This window comes from Paramacrobiotus metropolitanus, unplaced genomic scaffold, assembly GCF_019649055.1.
Source record: "Paramacrobiotus metropolitanus isolate TYO unplaced genomic scaffold, Prichtersi_v1.0 Parri_scaffold0000016, whole genome shotgun sequence".
Taxonomy (NCBI): Eukaryota; Metazoa; Tardigrada; class Eutardigrada; order Parachela; family Macrobiotidae; genus Paramacrobiotus; species Paramacrobiotus metropolitanus.
Window position 1 is genome coordinate 136964 of NW_026570236.1, and position 19226 is coordinate 156189.

Genomic DNA, 19226 nt, shown 5'->3' on the forward strand with positions numbered 1-19226 from the left:
ATGTTGGCATTTCCTTAAAAAAACCAAGACATTTTTTTAACACAGTTTGAAAGTTTAATAATCAGTCCCAAGTAATTAAACTAGAATTAGCTGAATTCTATAAAATCAGCCTTTCGGCTTTCGCTTCTGCTTTCCACCGACCACCGGAAGTGCTGTGCGTACAGTACCAACTGTGGCAGTGGCAGTTGTACAACACTTGTGCATCTTCTCATTCTTGATTCTTGAATATAATTTAATTATTACTTTTCTAATTTCTAGCATTAATTGGTTCTTCCTATATTGTAGCAATATCTTAAAAATTAAACCCGAGTAAGAGCATGATTTTTACTGCAACTGCCATTTCCGGTCTTCCTCCTTATTAAGTACCGAAAGTCGAAACAACCCTGGATCTGTTACGCTGCGCATACAATCATATCCCTGTTCTGTAATTCTGTTCCACAGTGCGAAAAGGCTACCATAGATTGCGTCAGTTCTCTGTTCAGTCACTTCAGTGGTTCATAAGTCACAACATCTGCTTGTTGCATTAATTTTCGTTTGTGATTGAGCAAAAAATATATAACTTCCTATTTTCAAATCGTATTCCGAAATTTACAAACGGGTGTGTTAACTCGCTTTAAGCTTAACATTAGAGTTTGGTGTAGGGGCTCACAAGCAGTTGAATAATGGATACGGGGAAAAAAGTGGGGGATTTGTTCGGGCGACTCGGTAAGGTTCCCGGCCGCGGTGTGGGGATTGGATTGCAGTTGTTGGTGGGAGCCGGTGGTCTGGCCTACGGAGTATCCCAGTCCATGTATACAGGTACGCCATTGCTTCATCCCTGTGCAGTTCCGTGAAGGACACCGCGGTTTCCTTCTGCAGTTGAGGGTGGTCATCGCGCCATCATCTTCAGTCGACTGGGTGGTGTGCAGAACGAAGTGTACGCCGAAGGACTCCACTTCAGGCAAGTCAAACTCAAAAACGTGGAATCAAAATTTGAACAGGAACTGTTTGCTGTTTATGAATTTTCTGTTGACATAAAATTTGGTTAATCTACTTTTACGATCGATACTCGAGCCGATTTCTGCGGCAGTGTTGACGAATGCCGCGAACCCTTACAAGTAGAGAAATTTTGGAAAAATTGTGTAGCCAGTCTTTAGTTGAAATTTTTGATTCCTCGTTGAGTTGGTTAAATATCCAATAATCCCCTCAAAACACCTTTGTACACGGGTATACCCTGCTGTTTGAAGTGCTGAATTGTTAGGCTTAGAACTACCAAAACATAGAACGAGCCAAGAGTCACCGTTGAGGTGTGTTTGTATCGAGATGGTGCTACTGAGTTCGGACATTAATGTTGCCTCTAGATAATGCTCTTAGCCCTTTGATTAACAACGGCTAGGACACCTTCTTTTGGTACATTTATTGGTACTGATTGTTCTAAAACTGTTAAGTATTTTATTGAGGGTTTTAAATTAGTGTACAGGTGTCGGGTACCTGACATTTTTCGTTTCCAGAATTCCTTGGTTCCATTATCCGATTATCTATGACATCCGTTCCCGACCCCGGTCCATCTCCTCCCCAACGGGAAGCAAAGGTTAATCATTTGCTGACAGACGTCTGGGATAACTGGAATAAAACATGTTTATTTTTTGGTACAGATCTTCAGATGGTTAACATCAGTCTCCGTGTTCTCGCCCGTCCCGATGCCGTGGCGCTGCCGCGTATTTATCGCCAACTGGGCACCGATTATGATGAGCGAGTTCTGCCTTCCATCTGTAATGAGGTCCTGAAATCGGTGGTGGCCAAATTCAACGCATCCCAGCTGATCACCCAGCGTTCTCAGGTAATTTTTTGTTATTAAAATTAGTTATTCCTGTTAGTTTGCGACTGACGTACAAAGAAAGTTATAGTTATTTTGTTTTTCGAATTATGTATTCGTCTCTTGTTTCTTTGTCAAATTTTACACGGTACTTCAGGGAAGATTTTTTTTGTAGGTTTCGCTATTGGTTCGCAAGGAACTTACTGAACGAGCACGTGATTTCAACATAATCCTGGACGATGTGGCCATTACGGAGTTGAGCTTCGGCAAAGAGTACACCGCTGCCGTTGAATCTAAACAGGTACGGTTTTGCATGATTTTTCGGTATATTCGTTTTGGATATTTAGATTGCTGTGCTTGTTGTTTTGAATCTGGAACAGTAAATTGAGGAATTTATTTTTAATTAGGTTGCTCAACAAGAGGCACAACGGGCCCAGTTTTTGGTCGAGAAAGCCAAACAGGAGCGCCAGCAGAAGATCGTCCAAGCGGAAGGAGAAGCTCAAGCAGCACTATTGATATCCTTTTTCTTCGACACCTTTATTTTATAGGGCATTATTATTGGCAATTTCCTTGGGGTTTTCTGATGATAACTCAGGGCTTATCGCTCTTCCGTAGCGGGAAGAGCTGAGCTGAGTTGCAGGGAGGCGTATGTTTTCTTGGTGAACTCCGACGTTTACGGTTATTCGTAGATATTTCTCACCGGGGTTCATCGTAATCACATACGTACAGTATCAGGGCAGTCTTTTAATACGGCAGATGAAAGTTTTTTAGCACTGACTTTCAGCTAGCGGCTGTTCGATAATTGCGGTACAGTTCTTCAACTCCTGTGTGATGTGGTCTTTGGTAATCTGATTAGTTCCCCGGGAAATTGTGGCAGATGGTGTTATTTTTGGTATTCCAAATTTATATGCGGTTTCTTTAACGGTAGCTTGTGTTTCCTTCGTGTACTTAGGAGATGCTGTGACGAAAAATCCAGGTTATTTGAAGCTGAGGAAAATCCGTGCTGCGCAAAGCATCGCGAGAACGGTAAGCAACCATTGACGAATCTGATACATTTCGACTTATTTTGCTAATTAAAACTCTATCAGAATTGGAAAATGTCTTAACATTTTTTGTTTGTTTACTAGATCGCACAGTCTAATAATCGTGCCTATTTGGATGCCAATACCTTGATGTTGAACCTTACTGATCTGGGTTATGATCAAGGAGCAACAAGGGCCGGGACGAGCAAGAAATAACTTATTTCCGGTTGTTATGTTGCGACACTGCAATCGCAGGTGGTGTGGTTGTATTTGTTTTGCTTTTACTTTTTCTTATATTGTATTTGCGGGAGGCCCTAACATGATTGGATTTTTAATTACTTAATAGTTTGGCTAATTGACATCTACGTGACAAATCTTGTTGCAGATGATACGCGTATTAAAATTAATTTTACTGGCCTGGAAAAATTGCAACAGAAAATCGTTTACTGCTGATAAGTCTGCCGTGAAGATGCTTTATTTGCGTAATGTTTCTGCGACTGAACACTGAACAAAAGAAAAGGCGCAACGCAACTGGCGCCACAGTAACCAGCTCAAATCAATGTAATAACGATGTATTTCTCGAATGCCAGAAACAAAATAATTCCAATTCTGAAGTTCCTAAGAGAACTCCGCTGTCCTGTCTCACGAAGATCATTGAAACGAGAACTTTGAGTAAGCCGAAAGTAACAGAAGTCGAACATCGTCACCGCAAAATCACCCTGGTTATCTCGCTGACCGCAGTGTCTCAATTAGCCCACAAAGTTTCATCCAACTCATCCGGTATGGGAGCAATGTCAATATCGAACCGATCCTGAACAGCGGACAAGTTCTTACAATCATTTTCGTCGGATACCAGCGTGACGGCCAATCCTTTCCGATTGAAACGGCCTCCCCGGCCTATCCGATGCAGATACTGATCGCTGTTGAACGGACAGTCGTAATTGATCACGATGTTCACGCGCTCGATATCCATACCTAACGCAAAAACCGTAGAAAAAACGACGAACAAGACCGCTTAACATCCTGGAGCGTGCGAGCTACACAGTGTACACACCATAAAGTTTTTCCTTTTTACTGTTTTCCATTCAGAATACAGAAAGGGTACATTATGATGTACATACAGTACAATATTACACCATCACAATTTAGACACCTTGCGACTTCACGAAACTAAATGAATGATGTACCTCGACCAAATAAATCGGTAGCCACCATAATTCGGGATGAAAACGACTTGAACTGCTGATATCGTGCCAGTCGTTCTATCTGCTCCATTCCTGAATGGATCATGACGGAAGGGTAATTGTTCTCAAACAAATGAGTGCCCAGCATCTGCGCCCGGTCCACCGTGTTCACGAAAATAATGCTAGTGCAGCAAACCATGATGAATACACGGTCTAATGCTGAAAACTCTCCACATACGTAAGCCAACATAAGGTGAAACATCACTTACATCTGATTATACTCCAAGGTATCCAGAATATGAATCAACCATTCCAGTTTTCCTGCTTCGGTGATCTTCACGTAATACTGGACAATGTGCTTCAATGTCAACTTGGCGCAGTCATCCACCAGATGCCTGTATGGGTCCTGTAAACAAAACATTTAAACCATTCACTACTGCGAAAACCGTAAGCTATAAAGTCATATAAGAACGTAAACATAAGAAACATGAAGGAAGTAAGACACAGAAAGAATATAAGGAAGTAAGACACGGAAAGAATATGATTGTATGCATTCCATAAGGCGTAAGCGTTCATATTGCAAAAGTGACCACGGTGGAAGACTGGAAAGTTGCTTTCATTTTATTCTGATTTAATTTGATACCTGCACAAACTCTTCACAAATCGGCATAATTTTCTTCGATAACGTGGCGCTGAATAGCATCACTTGCTTCTTCGCCGGAGTCGCGTCGAAGATGACCTTTATCTGCGCGCGCATGTCTTCCTGGTGCAACATCTTGTCGCACTCGTCGATGATGAAGTGCTTAACGTGATCCAACTTGAGAATCTTATCGCGGACGAGCGCTGCTAAACGACCTGGAGTGCCGATAATGACGTTCAGATCCGGGCGGTTGCGAATGTTCGTGATGTCCTTTTCGTACGCGATGCCACCGAAAAACAACGACAGCGTTATGGATGGAAGGTACTTTTTGAACCGTTTGAACTGAGCAGCCGTCTGAAAGGCCAGTTCGCGAGTCGGCAAAAGGACAATAACGGACGGCTGATTGGGATCGCTTGGATCCAGTTCCTGCAGAGTGGAAATCACGAAGACCGCTGCAAAAATACACAAGTATTTTAATTGCAAAGTATCGAAATAGCAGCTCCCAAAAAGTCTGCAACCACAAAAACAAGTGCATCAAAACAAACTGCTCAATTAGTTTACAATTTCAAATTTTATTAATTTTATAAATAGATTTACATTACCAGCAACCAGAAAATATAATCGCGGAACAGAAAAAACATAAAAAAGCTTTTTAATAAATAAAACTGAAATTTCAACAAACTGAAATTACGAACCAGTTTTGCCAAATCCGGACTTGGCCTGGCACACCAAATCCATTCCCAGTACGGCTTTCGGGATGCAATTCGCCTGCACTTCTAAAAAAAATATTACGCTTGAACTTACCGTACACATGTTGAGACATTAAAAAGGAAATAGTGAAATACTGCCTGCAGCTACAGTGCTGAACTCTTTTTTTAAAACATTCCGTATTAATAACTGAATCATTAATTCAAAGTAAATTATTTTTAATATTTTATTTTTTAAGTGTTTAAAATTGTGCAAACAGCCGATAAGTACAAATAACTATAACTGATAAGTACAAATAACTAATAAGTACATTTTTTTCGCATAAGCAATAAAAAGCTGTAAGCAGCATATGAACTATTAAGAAGTATGTACGCGACTACACGGCGGTCAGTTGCACACAGAAAAAAAGAAGCTGAAAAGTTCGAAACATGAAAAGCTGGAAACTGGAAAGTCACCGCTCTTAACGCCATTCGGACATCCATTCATTGTGGCGGTGTCGGCACCGGAAGGGCAAACCGACAAAGCATACGACTATTGGTGTGCTTTGATCTATCATAGGCTTCGACAAGCTACGACGGCCGCTCTAGTTTTTCCCGGTTTCACGTCCCTAACAAAACTGGGGAATCGCTTCAACCTTACCTGACGGATGCTTAAATCCAGCGTCCTGTATAGCGCGCAGAAGCTCGGGTTTCAACATAAGGTCCTTAAACTCCGCGGTATGCACGCTGGCCTCGCCCACATAATCCTCCTGCATGTAGTCCAGCGCATGATCATCAAGATTGTGATCGTGTTTGCCATTCGGCACCACCACATCGTCGGCGTCCTCGTAATCGAGAATTTCCTCAGACGCTTGCATTAGCGCCATTCTGACACAGCGGACAAAAGTTAAAACTAAACCGACAGATTAGGCGCGGATTCAGCGGAAGGTAAACGACGCGGATACAGCGGAAAACAAAGCTGGAAACTGCAAAATACACAGATGCAGTGGAGTTACAGCTTCAGTCTAGTATGCCTGCAATGGCTGCTAGAAAAATCTTGGACAAGTTTCCGCGTCCAATGCGGGTCAGTCTACCACTGGGCTGTACTTGGGTGCGTCATGGCGAGTACTCTTGCTTATACCATAGAATTCTGATAGATTATTAATAAAAGTTTTAAATTTATAACTTACAAGATCTCCGTTAAAACTTAACACCTTAAAACTTCCTGGAAAGATAACAACAGATGCAAATGTCGATCACTAAACCTGAACGATAACTGGGCATGTCATTTTACGAGTAATCAGGCAAAGGCCAAAGCGCCACTAGAGACCACTACAGAGAACGAGTAGTACGGGAGCAGTCGCAAAACACTGGCCTTTGGACTGATGCCTCATGGACAGCATTTGTGCAGGTCACGTATACTGACACGGACCAATACCCGCGGACGCGACCGCAAAAGGAAACAGCTAAAATTGATTATGAAAATTAATTTTGCTCTGGAACATCTGGCGATGCTCTGGATGAATGATATCGCAAAGTTAATTTTTTACTGTAAAAACTGTACATTTTTAATTGCGCAGAAGGCAAACCAAATCTGTACAGATATTCCTTCCACGATAGAAATTTAAATACAGTACTCGTATTCGTTTCTCTCCCTTGATTTCCCACGACCTAAGCGTAAAGAGATATGATCTAAAACAGAGTTTTTTACTTTGTTTAGAGCAGTAACCGCCGAACCGCATCCCGACCAAACTTTTTATGTTCGGCTACATAGACTGCGGTCACATGTATGCATAATAAGTTGGGATGTCGTTTTCGCCTTTCGGCTTCTCTCTCACGAGTCACGTATGCATCAAATTTGCGGGTTTTTTATTTCATGCGGCAAGCGATCATAAATCGTGAATTCTCTTGCTCAAAGGTTAACAGCGCAAAATGACACAATCAAAACAGACCAAAATCAAAATTAAGGTCAGAGGAAGTGCGTATTATGGCACGGGTATCTATTACGGGTAAAAGCGAGGCGACACAATAACAAAACAAACCAACAACACAACAATAAAAGCTATATCCACATTGATCAATATACGGACAACAGAGTCCACAACAGATTCATCCAAATTCCCATCCATACACACCAAACACGGGATAATACAAAAGCGTACAAATCTCTTCACTTTTTCCTGCCATTTTGATCCTTCTTCACATAATGCGGGTTCCGTCCAGGCAGCGGCGGGGGTACCTGTGAGGAACTCGGTTGGTCCGATGAGCGGTGAGCATTGCTGAGAGGGGGAACAGCGGCGGAAGACGACGGGCCCGCACCTTTACGGTTCTTGCGATGGCCGCGCGGTGGTCCGCCGTTTTTATTAGGCGGGATGGGCAAGGGTGGGTGGTTGGTTTCGGAGATCACCTCACTATAGGGAGGCGGCGCTTCGTGCACTTGCACCAGGGGAATGGCTGCCGATGTCGTCGTGGCATCGACCGGGGCGCTGGCTTCGGCAGGAGGCTGGCTGCGGCGGCGGTTACCTCCGCGTCCATGGCGGGGGTCACGGTGTCTAGGAACGCGGTCGCGATGATGCCGGACACCGTCAGGCCGCTAAAAACCGATAAAGTACTTCAATTCCTATGACACTAATGCGTGCATTCCACGGATAAATAAACAAATCTCGTGTTTTAATTTCGCAATCATTTAAATGTTACTGCAATATTACCGAACGACGAGTTCTGCGCAGGGTGGAACTGATCGAATGCCAATCATCAGCTAACCGTCGTGCTGGACGCTTCTTCGGGTTGGAACTCGGGGTGTGCACGGCGCAACACTTGATAAAGCATCCCATAACAACAATCAAGGCGATTCCCATTAACATGACAGCCCACCAATTTGTCTGTAAGAAAAGATATCATGGTTAATGAACACTGACCCGCGCAGGTTCAAAAGTCGAAATAAAATTACGTACCGTAACCCAAGCACCAGCACTTTCGAGTGCTTCCTGACTAAATAAATTGTTGGTCAACCGTCGCAATGGACCATCACCATCCACCCGTCGACAACGATAGAAAATATCACAATATCCTCGGAAGTTGTTGCACGGCGCACCTGGGCGCAGTCGAATGCCACCGTTAATGGTAACGTTATACGCGTTCCTGACTGGAAAACTTTTATCTCTGGTACTTTGACAACTTTCCGGTCGATCTAAGAATAAAACCAAGCTTTGTCAAATCCATGTCCAACAAAAAATTACGTGCAATATGCTATTTACTTTATTTGTTTGCTCTACAAAACTCTAACGAACCACACTCATATAACCGAAACATGGGTTACATTGAGCCTTGACACTACGATGTAGGGTAATTGAAACGAAGAGGGACTAAGTTAGACGTTAGACACTGCACCCATACAACAATGCCGAAAAATTACCCAAAAAGTTACAGCAACTGTACTTCTGAAACCATATCCGAATTGATCTATAAACCATAACAATATCTCAATGACCATACTCGCACTGTACCACTACCACTCAACGCAACATTCCCTATTTAAAATTTCTACCGCGAATTAAATACCTTTGAACTGGCAAGCAACGAAGCACATGGCTTCCTTCCCTTCCCTGTTCCGAGGCACCTTATCCTCGGTTAAAAAACATTGTTCCATGCCGAACAACAAACAAATGGAGGCATTACATTCTCCTCCCTTGCAGACTTTGGAATTATTATCACAGGGAGTAATATCGGGTTTGGGCACGGGCGCCGGGCAAGTGGCATTATCGGGACGACACTGGGCCGCTTCAGTGCACTCGGTGGCCTCTCGGCACTGCTGAGGGATCTCGGTACCGTGCGCCGTGAAAGTGCAGTCGTTGGTGCAGCACGGTCCTTGTGAAGGACTGCAGTCGTAGTGGCGGGCTAACTCTGGCGAATAGCGCAGTGTGCATGGCTTGGCGCGCTCTTTCACCCACTGATCTTCAATCTGGCGGGGATAACAACATTTTTCCTTGCACTCGTCCACATTGTATCCACAGTCGCAATCCTCTCCTTTCTCGTAGATTTTATTTCCACAGTAAGCCAAGTCATTCGCTGCAAAAATTAGTTTTTATTAAATTGTCAAATAAACATAAACGCTAGTCACGGCTATTGTAATTCCCACGATCTAAAATGCAAACGCGGCAAACTAACAATGAATCAGTGACAGTGAATTACCATAAGCCTATCATTAAGCGATAACGACCTGAAAACTCTACTGCCGTCAACGCTGGGTATAATTTGCATCATTATAAAAAATCCAAACACAGAGTCATAACCAGTTTACAACATACTCATATAGTACAAAGGCGGAAACCTTTCTAAACACAACCAGGCAAGCATAAAACTTCTGCATAAAGAAATTTTAACTAATCAACAATCAACAGGAATAATACGTCCCATATTACTGAATAAATTAATAATCGCTGTTACAGTACAAAAATGCAAGAGTATCAAGCAAGAGTTTTTATTACTGTAAGTCTAAGCCACTCATGCCGATCCGTTACTCACTAGTACCTTCGAATGCTCATAACGGCGATGTTATGAAGAATTCGTATTTAACAATTTTTTTCTGAAAAAGGTTGCTCTTAGCAATATTAGTTAACACACTTGACAACTTTACATTTTACGACGTCATGCTATCTGCGTTTTGAGCACCACGGCCAAAAACCTTCACTACAGCCGGACGTAACAGCCACTCCACAGCCTCCATCCACACCATAATTCAACAATGACAATTACCATAATATTATATACACCTTTTTGTATAACTTACGGACAAAACAGTTCCGTTTGCCGTTCATCTGCGTCAAGACGGCTTTGAGCACCGCCGTCATATTCTCAATACTGCACGGACTGAATTTGTCATTGTTGGGTCGATCGCCGTTCGTTGCGCTCGGATACATGATGTAATTCCCGGCAGCGCCATTTGGCTGGCACAGTGCATTGGGTGGATCATGCTGGAGAGCGGAGAAAGAAGAAACAAATCATTAGAAAATCAGGCCACCGTACAATCACAACAAACAAATTTTACGTTAATAACCAAGTTTCACAGTGACCGCGTATCATTAGGGTAATTACCGCGGCTCCAAAATTGTGACCAATCTCGTGGGCGAGTGTAAGGTGAGACACCGTCGGCGGCACCCGATTACCGTAATTGACGAAGGTTATTACACCGGTATTTAGGCTTTTGGCTGTTTGCACGCGCTTGCCACCGACCGTCTCCGTATATTTCTTGTAATTTTCACAAATTCCACCAGATGGGCCTAAAAATCACAAATTATTATTGGCAAAATTATCTCGCAAGTGCTATGTGAATCTGTGGTAGTATCAAACACATTCTTGGAGACACATTGCAAATGTCAGACCCGAAGCTAACGTGGTACCAGTAGAGATTTCTTTGTACCTTACCTATCGACTAAACATCAGAATGGATAATAAAACTTGTTATTTCCCTTACTTTTATGTCACGTGCTCTGAATGTCACATATTTGACATCAACTTCCAAACAATAAAAAACGTTATATTTTTTTTTAAATTGTCTCATAAAAAATAAAGCTTTAAATTTTAGCTTTTTTTCTCCAGCCGCCAGTAATGAAATTCTCAAAGATGCCAGCAGTGCCTGGGAAAACTGCTGCATTATTACCATTTGCCGACGCCACCCATGCCAATCCTAAAGTGCCGCCAGAAAAATCCCGGTAGGTAAACAAGAAGGCCAAACAGAAACTCGAATGGTCCATCATGGAATTATAATTGAGCAGATTGGAGACATCAAGGTATTTCTGGCAAAACGGATTGCGATCCTCACTGGCACAGCTGCTACTGTCATTGATCTGCAATCATACCAACACATATTCAGTTAAGCGTAATACCACACCGAGCACATGTAAACAGAGCCCACCACACGAAAACCAGCACGAGCACCCAAACGTCCTAAACAAGGCAACACACTCTCGCCGACCACTACGGCATGCACCATGTCAACCACCTCCCCACACTCCCCAATTACACGCTAATCATAAATAAACGGCTCGTTGCCTGACTAACTCGCATTTTCATTGACCGCAAAACGAAACACTCGTTTTGCTCAAATGACCTGCTTCTCATGTGCAAATCTTCATGCTGCGCGTGGACATAAAAGGCAATATTAAAAAAATTCAAAACTAGAAGGCATTTTATGCAAGGAAACTGAATCTGCGCTGGATTAGGAAATAGCGTACGCTTGAATGAACCAGGAATTTTTACAGTAGTTAGTAGTTACCAAAACATAATGAAATGCTAAGTTCACGCGTGACAGTTTAGCAAGCATCTGACTAAAATTACAAATCAAAAAATCCTCTGATGTATGGCAATTTTCAAAAAATCAAGTTCATATCACAAAAAAAAGCAACCGACACTCGTCGAAAGCATACCGTTGTGCGCTGAACGGCAAACTGGATCCCAACAATATCACCAAATTTGTGATTGCCATAAATCCGCGTTATGGCCTTAATGTGACTAGAAATGATGGCCAGAATTTCTTCCCGTGTCCGTTGGTCATCTTTTTCTCGCTCATACACGGCATCCCAAAGGAACTTGTCAGTTTGAATGTACAAATTGCATAGTCGGTTCTTGTCAGTGTCCGCTGGAGCGTCTCGTTTTCTCCGCGTACTATTGACGTTTCTTGCCCGGGAATACTTGTCCGCCGGCGATATCCACACTTCATTCTCCGGTATGGCTGGATCGATGGCGGGTTCAGCGGAATTCTGCACTGAGCGCATCCAATCTCGGACTGGATCCGATAAGCCGCATGAGCCACTGTGCGCTTCATGCGGCACGGAAATATTACCAGCGATGGAAGGAATCAAAACATTCCTTTCGGAATATATCACGGAATGAAAGCTCTTTGGTCCTTTGAAATATCTGCGGGTAAGAAAAAATTAAATATTGTGATACTACTAGATTCTGGGTACTGTCCCAGTGACCTGTCCCATGTTAAGTGGAACAGTTTATGGATTTGGATGCCCATAATTTTTGGCGATGCTTGTTTGCATAAACACTGAAGGTTATCAAATTAGGCAACATTAGCCCTACAATATCATAGAAAAAGCAGGGAAGCTCTTTCCTGTAGCAATAATTAATTAAATTAATTTTAATCAGATAACTGCAGAAATTATACGACTATCAGTGTTTACGAAAAAGCCGAAAAATATTCGACAATTCCATATTATTTGCGTTGAAGTACGTAACCATAAGCAATGTCTATCTAAAGAAGCGAATACATAATTAATGCAGCTTCACCTGGAAAACTTCAGGCAAAATACTAGGAAATCAGCTTATAAACCAATTTTTCTAACGTCATTCGGTCAGATAAGACACCTATCAAAAGTCTCTAAAATCTCTACGAAAGAGCGCCCTATTTCCTAGTAAAGGTGCAAAGGAATAATGCATCGTTTGTTTGTTTAATGGTTACTTGTGCTATGCTGCAGTTTTACTGCATCAGAATAAAGAGTAGAAAGACCTTGTCCATTGTTATGAAAAACGTACTTGTTGGCAGATTCCACAATAAACGTATCATTGTCGAGATAAATTTTTCCTTCAAATACTCCTTGCTTAATGGCACCATGAACAGTCGAATCATTTACACCGACAACATTTCCATCAAACAAGAAGGAAGTGTCAACGCTGATCGCCCGTCCTCTTCCATCGGTAATCACATGGTCGGCAGTAAACGCTGAGTTATCCGGATGTAATTTCAAATGGAAATCCCTGTAACATGAACATCATCTTTTGTAGCAACGACAACCATTTTCAATTTTCAAAGTTACAGGAAACAGTCAGAAAGAGTAACACTACAGAAGTCACAGGAAAAAGTCAATCGACCACTGTCGATTAAGTTCTCACTTCATTCAGAGAAATTTCCAAAAGATGAGATAAAGCCATTTCAAAAACTAATATTTTAATTTCTGAAAACACTACCTACAAAGTGATACAAAGAATTAGAATTACAAATAATCTCAAAAATTTTGTTACTATGTGTCACGGTGCCACTTAACACAGGTATCACTACAGATGATATCACCGGCAAATTAGCAAGTAATATGATCGTTCGCATTTCATCGACAATAAATCGGGGTTTTGTGAGCTTGAGAATAACTTTGGAAATGTTATTAATCCCTACTTATGGCAGGTGAAAAACATCATCAAAACCGATACATAAACGTGACACGGCATTTATTAACGTCCATCTAGTGATATTTACCGTTGATGAGATTTGAACTTGAACTCAACCTCTGCAGCATCATCCTTTATGGAGCGTCGAGCTCGAGCATGAAGCGCTTGATGATCATACGACAAAGTTTCATAATGCCGTACAAAGCGGTCTAACGGGATCCCCTGTGCCACTGCAAATGTAAAAGAACGTTAGTAATAACACTACGGTACCTTACACTAGACCCATACACAGCGATGCAACGCATCGAAATATGTGTATCTATCATTAACTAGGTATGACAATAAACTCTCACAGTAGGGCGGAAGTGGTCGTGCCACATTAAATACATTTTAGGCCTGACGACGTGCTAAATGGAGTCGGTACCGTTCATCATCGTGTTCACGGTGGAACGAGACTAAAAAGTTAACAACGCCACGGACACCGCACTACATGTAAAGTCCATTACGGTACAAATGTCCATTAAATTTTCATCCTACAGCAACAAGGAAACAACACAAAATCCCAATCACAGACATGCCCTTAGCCAAAATCAAAACCTGCAGTTTTAAAACCAAAAGCTATCAACTAAATGACATGAAGCACATACGCAAGCACACTACAGTACTTTAAAAACCGAAAAACGACTTTAACGACTGCAGAGTACTACGACTCTCAAACCTGAAAAAATAACCAAGATCTTTTTCTTTCCTCAAAGTTATCATCTTATCACGTTTTAAGACAGCTGATCCATGATTTTCGTAGTGCCTGCCCACAGCAAATAACTAAAATGCCTAATGCATGCCAAAGCAGCCATGGTCCAGTTTGACTAATAGTATGGTAAATCAAATAATCTTTTTACTTTTTATGCCACGATATCCAATTTTAATACGAATTTCTTTCCTGAGAACTGCGAACGTACACGTCTTGTCTTAAAAACCATGCTCTTATCAGTCGTACCAAAAAATTATTCTCTGCTGATGCAAAAAATTCGAAACAAAGCAATTTTGTATAAAAATGGATACAAGTGCGTCTTTCAGAACGGCAGCCAATCATGCAGAATCCGCAGTAATTAATCAGCCATACTGCGAACAATGCATAAAAAACTCAGACTGATCGTTCTGCCAGCAAACAAACTGCGACGACCGTAGAATCGTTGACCATGAGCAATGACAACTAATAAATTCAAATTAAATACTACTGATTGCTCAAACATGCAGTCACTACATTAATCCAACATTACTCTCTGACGAGGGAAATATTGTACAATAATTATTGTATGTCAATTAATCCAAACGTATGGACAATACACCCCGTGCAGTTTAAGCAGCGTATACAATGCACGTTCGTTACGCATTCCAATTTATTACTTTATTAACTGCAGCTAAATTAGTGATTAATTACTTTGTGCCTTTCAGGCATCATTGTGCATATTTCACAAGCCGCAAGCGCCAATGAATAACTTTCCAGTTACTTACAAATATGTTTGATTGCATCACCAGGTATGGAAAGCATGAACGACAACATGCTGACAGAAAGTAAAGCATAAATGCAAACTGCAACCAAGCATAACTTATTCCTTCTTGGCACCTACGGGCTTCGATAAACAAATAACACTCCAAAAAATCTTCAAAAAATCATTCTTTCTAGCCAACTTTAGCTAAAAAAAAGATTCCAATGCAACATAAAATTCAACTAACAATTTATTTTTGTTCAGATCAGATTTTCCATGAATTAAAATCCTTTGTAAAGTTACTAACTTAACACATTCAGCAAAAAAGTCATTACCAAAACTGGAATAACGATTTTGCGAGGACGTAATTTCACTAATTTGAAGTCTGAACAAAATCTCGCCGAATCTACTAGTAAATAAAATTTCCATTTTAATGTGGTGAAATGCATTGCGCCGTTAATCAAACGACCCAAATTTTGTTGTCCAGCCGACTTAATGAATCATAACCACTCCTCACAATCAGCGCTGATTCTCGCTCGATGCCACTGCAGATCCTGCTTTCAGCATTTTTCACTCCATCGTCAGAGTCTGCTGACACGAAAAGTGATTTTATCGCACTCTCTGATCAATATATATCCATATGCATGGCAAAAACTCGTGATATAACCACCAGCCTGAATTTAACACAAACTATAAACCACAAAGAAAAAACACACGGAAGCACTCGGCGAGTCAGCGCCAGCGGTGAGGAAGGAATGTAACGCCGTTTGAGCTCTTTCACAAAAAGTTTAAACACAACAAAAAAAACTCTAAGCACACTGAAAAATGTTGAGCTGCTTCTATTTAAGTCTACCATTTAAGCTGTATATCACTAAAACCGTATAAGTTGTAATAAGAGCACCCGCTTCGCACGAAAGTGAATAAACTACATACGTAACGGAAAAACTCCTAAACTGTGCCAAAAACACCCTTAATTTTCGAATCCACACGACGAAATGGTGTATTCCTCCGAAACGAAAAAATGTAGGGCGTAAATATGTAACTGTGCTGAATTAAAGCTACTCCAGTCATAAATCTAAAAATAGTGATCACTATTCTGTGGAAGTATTCATATCGGTTTATGGTTATCGAAATCCACAAAATTTTACAAGCAAGCCGTGTAGGAATCACCCTTCAGAGTTCAGAGATAACAAAATTACTGAATTTCACGACTTTGACAAGATGTAAATTTTTTGCGTCTGTGGCTCGGAGGAATATTTATCCGCGAAAATCCGTCCTCGCGGATTAATTCAAGTGGCTCATAGATGCCTACAATGCCACGTTATGGGTGCTAAGCAGACCACCCTGTCCGACGCTTTTTCTGCAGCTCACAACCACAAACATCACCGAGAGCCGGTGAAAAACATCATAGCATAACCAACCGGAAACTCTTTACAACCTAGGACAATGTAGTGCCGTACACAAATGCCATTGTATGACCACTCACCCTCTATCAATATTATGTAAAATATCAAGTAAGGAACCATCGAACAGGAATAATAACATCTCCATTGCATCGCTGAGATCGGTGTGGACAACCAAGGGAATTTCACTCAACGGCATCAAATACGAAAGATCGATCGGAATCCCACGCATCCACATCAACAAACACAAAACATTGGCGTGGAAATATCAGAGGTGCAACGCATAGGAAACCTGTATTTTTTAAAACAAATAAAAGCGTTTTCAAGTGGTGCGCGATTTAAATTTTTTTTCTTACCGTTGGCCAACTGTCGATACTGTTACAGTGATTCATTAACTGGGCAGCATTCATCACAAGCATGTTTCACTTTCCGGGCAATCAGCCAGAATGCTCCATGCAGTGTGCATCCCACACGCTGAAAATGTCCAATAATACGCATTAATTTAATAAACGAAAATGTGGTATTCCATGGATGTGGACGACCATCCAAGAACATGAACAAACACGATCATCCTTTTGAGTCCTAAGCCTAATTTGAAAACTTTTCAGTCAAAAAGCGTCAAATTGTGAAGCGTTTGCGACTGCGGCGATGTGTGTAAACGTCTGAGAGGGACAGGCACGGGACAGAGCAACGATTAACCCACTTTTTATCTATAGAGACGCTCAATTCAGTCAAATGTTTAAATACAGTCGTAGTAGATCGGAAAAGATGAGAGGAAACAGTATCCGCACTGACAGATCAGTTGTACACTTCGGATGTTCACCACTCGCGCTCGTTTAAAACTTAAAAGCTCAATACATGTAAAAATGTCCATAAAAGAAAATTAGACTCACCGTTGACGCTTACAATCCCATTCGACCTGACCCGTGAGCAGAATGTTTCTCCCAGTGCAACAACAAAGATCCAGAATAATCGTGGAATGCGATTACATCCTGCCCGCGGTCCGGTGTGTCTGAGCAAACAGTAGGAATGATTGATGCTTCAATCTCGAAAAAATGTGACGATAAAACCGTTTTAATTTACCAGATAAAAATCCAAATCACACCCAATCCCCCATAAGCTTCTTTGTTGGAAATATCGACTAATTCAATCGTTGGACTCGTTTTCCAAGTTTAGAATATGCACACTCACAGGTTCATTCTTGAGAAAGACAGAGTTGACTCGTTTGAGAGTTCAACTGGTTTAGACGGAGTTCAAGGAAAATCAAGGCGGCTCCTTCTATCTGGCAGTCGGCCAATGGTATTTCGACATTTAAATGGGTAGCCAATGGACGCCGGCCAATATTGCTCAGTAGATAGTCCCTGTTAGACTGGCTTGAAACTGTAGCCGATACAGGGAACGTTCAGTAACCAGCCTCTTGGCTGGGGTTGCGTGAAAATTCAGGATAAATCATTAAAAATCAAAGAATTTATTGATATTGGATTATTTCATTTTCCAGTGAGTTTTGGATCCTTTGGTTTCGTATACCCGTGTGGAGATTTATATTTTGGAAACTATCTGGATTCGTCGTAAGAATGCTCGCCTCCAGACTGTTCACTCGCGTTTTTACGCGAACTGCCCGTGGAAAGAAGAACTTCTCTACGAGCAAGAGTCGACGGAGTGGTGATCACCATGATGAAGGTGGCAACCCTGGCGAGGTATGAATGAATGCGTTTCGCCGTTTCTGGTTATACAAATGTTGCGTTTCGGGTTTTGCGGAGATCTTCCTCTGGAAACATGGTTTATGATTGATCTATACATTGTAGAACCTTCCGTTCGACATAACCAACCGATACAAGTTCACGCTTATCTACACAGCGTTCTTTGCCAGCGGATTTGGTCTTCCGTTCCTTGTGGTTCGTCATCAGCTGATGAAGAAGAATGCACCCCAGTATGTAGCGAAATTCATTTGTTATTGTTCTGGTGCTCTTCGAAATTTTATCAAAATATTGAGTGAATCTTCTGTTTCAGATAAAGGAGTGGAAATTGTGTGACAGACAGGAGATTGTTGTTTTGTCGTGGTGCGCATATTCAGCTGTGTAGATATAGAGTCGCGGATAATAATGTTGAACTGTATTTGCTTGCGTTGACGAATTGCATTTATCGTAACGAGAAGATTCGACGCGCTGGTTTTCCTGTTTTTGGTGAGAATTAGCTGCATTTTGTTGCGCGGTCTGGTCCTGGAATAAAGCAGTGCGAACTCGGTTGTCACATCCGGTGCCTAACTCAGGCAGCATCCCATGATTGCCCTATCCGATATCGGAATTGTAACAATAAAAGATCAGATCAATATCGGACACGCAGAATTCAAATATTTTATTAGATGATGTTCGTGTTAATTTTCGATAACGCTGAGCTGTCATGTTTACACATTAGCAGCCAGATTCCATAAAAACAATGTCAGTTGTAATAAACTGCAGTGGGAGTTATGTTAAATTGCAAGAAAATTTTCGGCGGAACAAAAAACAATCACGGCAAACTATAGCCTAATAGGCACGTGATAGACGACCGTAAAACAGTTTAAACTTATAACAAACAGCCGAAATAATCGTAGCGTAGAATATTGATATTCTATTAAGTAATGTCTTTGATTTAATTTTTTTTTAAATGAAGATTTATTTCTCAAAATGTACAGAGCGAGATTTAGTATCTGTATGAGTATTTCAAGCACAGTACTTAACTTTCAAGTTGTTATGCATTAACGGTGTGCATTAACGTTATACATTAACGATATAATAATGACGATAATTAAAATATTTTGATAGTTAGAGCAAGTTTGAAATCCTGGCTTCAGTATTTCC

At 41.4% G+C, this 19226-nt stretch overlaps 4 protein-coding genes across 6 annotated transcripts; 2 read left to right on the forward strand and 2 right to left on the reverse strand.

The window, feature by feature from the left end:
• The first annotated feature begins 499 nt into the window (after window positions 1-499).
• Window positions 500-3233, forward strand: LOC129585442 (prohibitin-2-like). Its single transcript, XM_055478110.1, has 8 exons — window positions 500-798; window positions 859-940; window positions 1491-1570; window positions 1635-1819; window positions 1971-2096; window positions 2203-2310; window positions 2744-2821; window positions 2923-3233. Exons 1-8 carry the CDS (start codon window positions 663-665, stop codon window positions 3031-3033), a joined length of 906 nt encoding a protein of 301 aa, XP_055334085.1. The 5' UTR covers window positions 500-662; the 3' UTR covers window positions 3034-3233.
• A 45-nt stretch (window positions 3234-3278) lies between these two features.
• On the reverse strand, window positions 3279-6612 carry LOC129585441 (spliceosome RNA helicase DDX39B-like). Of its 2 annotated transcripts, XM_055478109.1 has the most exons (7): window positions 6518-6612; window positions 5989-6313; window positions 5337-5417; window positions 4645-5093; window positions 4271-4407; window positions 4005-4183; window positions 3279-3792 (listed from the first exon to the last, which is right to left on the reverse strand). In XM_055478109.1, the coding sequence occupies exons 2-7, from the start codon at window positions 6212-6214 to the stop codon at window positions 3563-3565; spliced, it is 1302 nt and encodes a 433-aa protein (XP_055334084.1). In that variant the 5' UTR covers window positions 6215-6313; window positions 6518-6612; the 3' UTR covers window positions 3279-3562. The 2 variants fall into 2 exon arrangements, with proteins under 2 accessions (XP_055334084.1, XP_055334083.1); XM_055478108.1 differs by lacking the exon at window positions 6518-6612 and having other exon boundaries at window positions 5989-6511.
• Window positions 6613-7181: 569 nt separating this feature from the next.
• On the reverse strand, window positions 7182-17614 carry LOC129585215 (disintegrin and metalloproteinase domain-containing protein 10-like). Of its 2 annotated transcripts, XM_055477815.1 has the most exons (14): window positions 17470-17614; window positions 17280-17398; window positions 16743-16860; window positions 16470-16678; window positions 13582-13723; window positions 12867-13088; window positions 11753-12242; window positions 10987-11173; window positions 10422-10606; window positions 10117-10300; window positions 8889-9395; window positions 8282-8517; window positions 8036-8209; window positions 7182-7920 (listed from the first exon to the last, which is right to left on the reverse strand). In XM_055477815.1, the coding sequence occupies exons 4-14, from the start codon at window positions 16537-16539 to the stop codon at window positions 7498-7500; spliced, it is 2820 nt and encodes a 939-aa protein (XP_055333790.1). In that variant the 5' UTR covers window positions 16540-16678; window positions 16743-16860; window positions 17280-17398; window positions 17470-17614; the 3' UTR covers window positions 7182-7497. The 2 variants fall into 2 exon arrangements, with proteins under 2 accessions (XP_055333790.1, XP_055333789.1); XM_055477814.1 differs by having other exon boundaries at window positions 17280-17605.
• A 218-nt stretch (window positions 17615-17832) lies between these two features.
• On the forward strand, window positions 17833-18636 carry LOC129585216 (cytochrome c oxidase subunit 7C, mitochondrial-like). Its single transcript, XM_055477816.1, has 3 exons — window positions 17833-18083; window positions 18192-18316; window positions 18397-18636. The coding sequence occupies exons 1-3, from the start codon at window positions 17961-17963 to the stop codon at window positions 18398-18400; spliced, it is 252 nt and encodes an 83-aa protein (XP_055333791.1). The 5' UTR covers window positions 17833-17960; the 3' UTR covers window positions 18401-18636.
• Window positions 18637-19226: the final 590 nt, after the last annotated feature.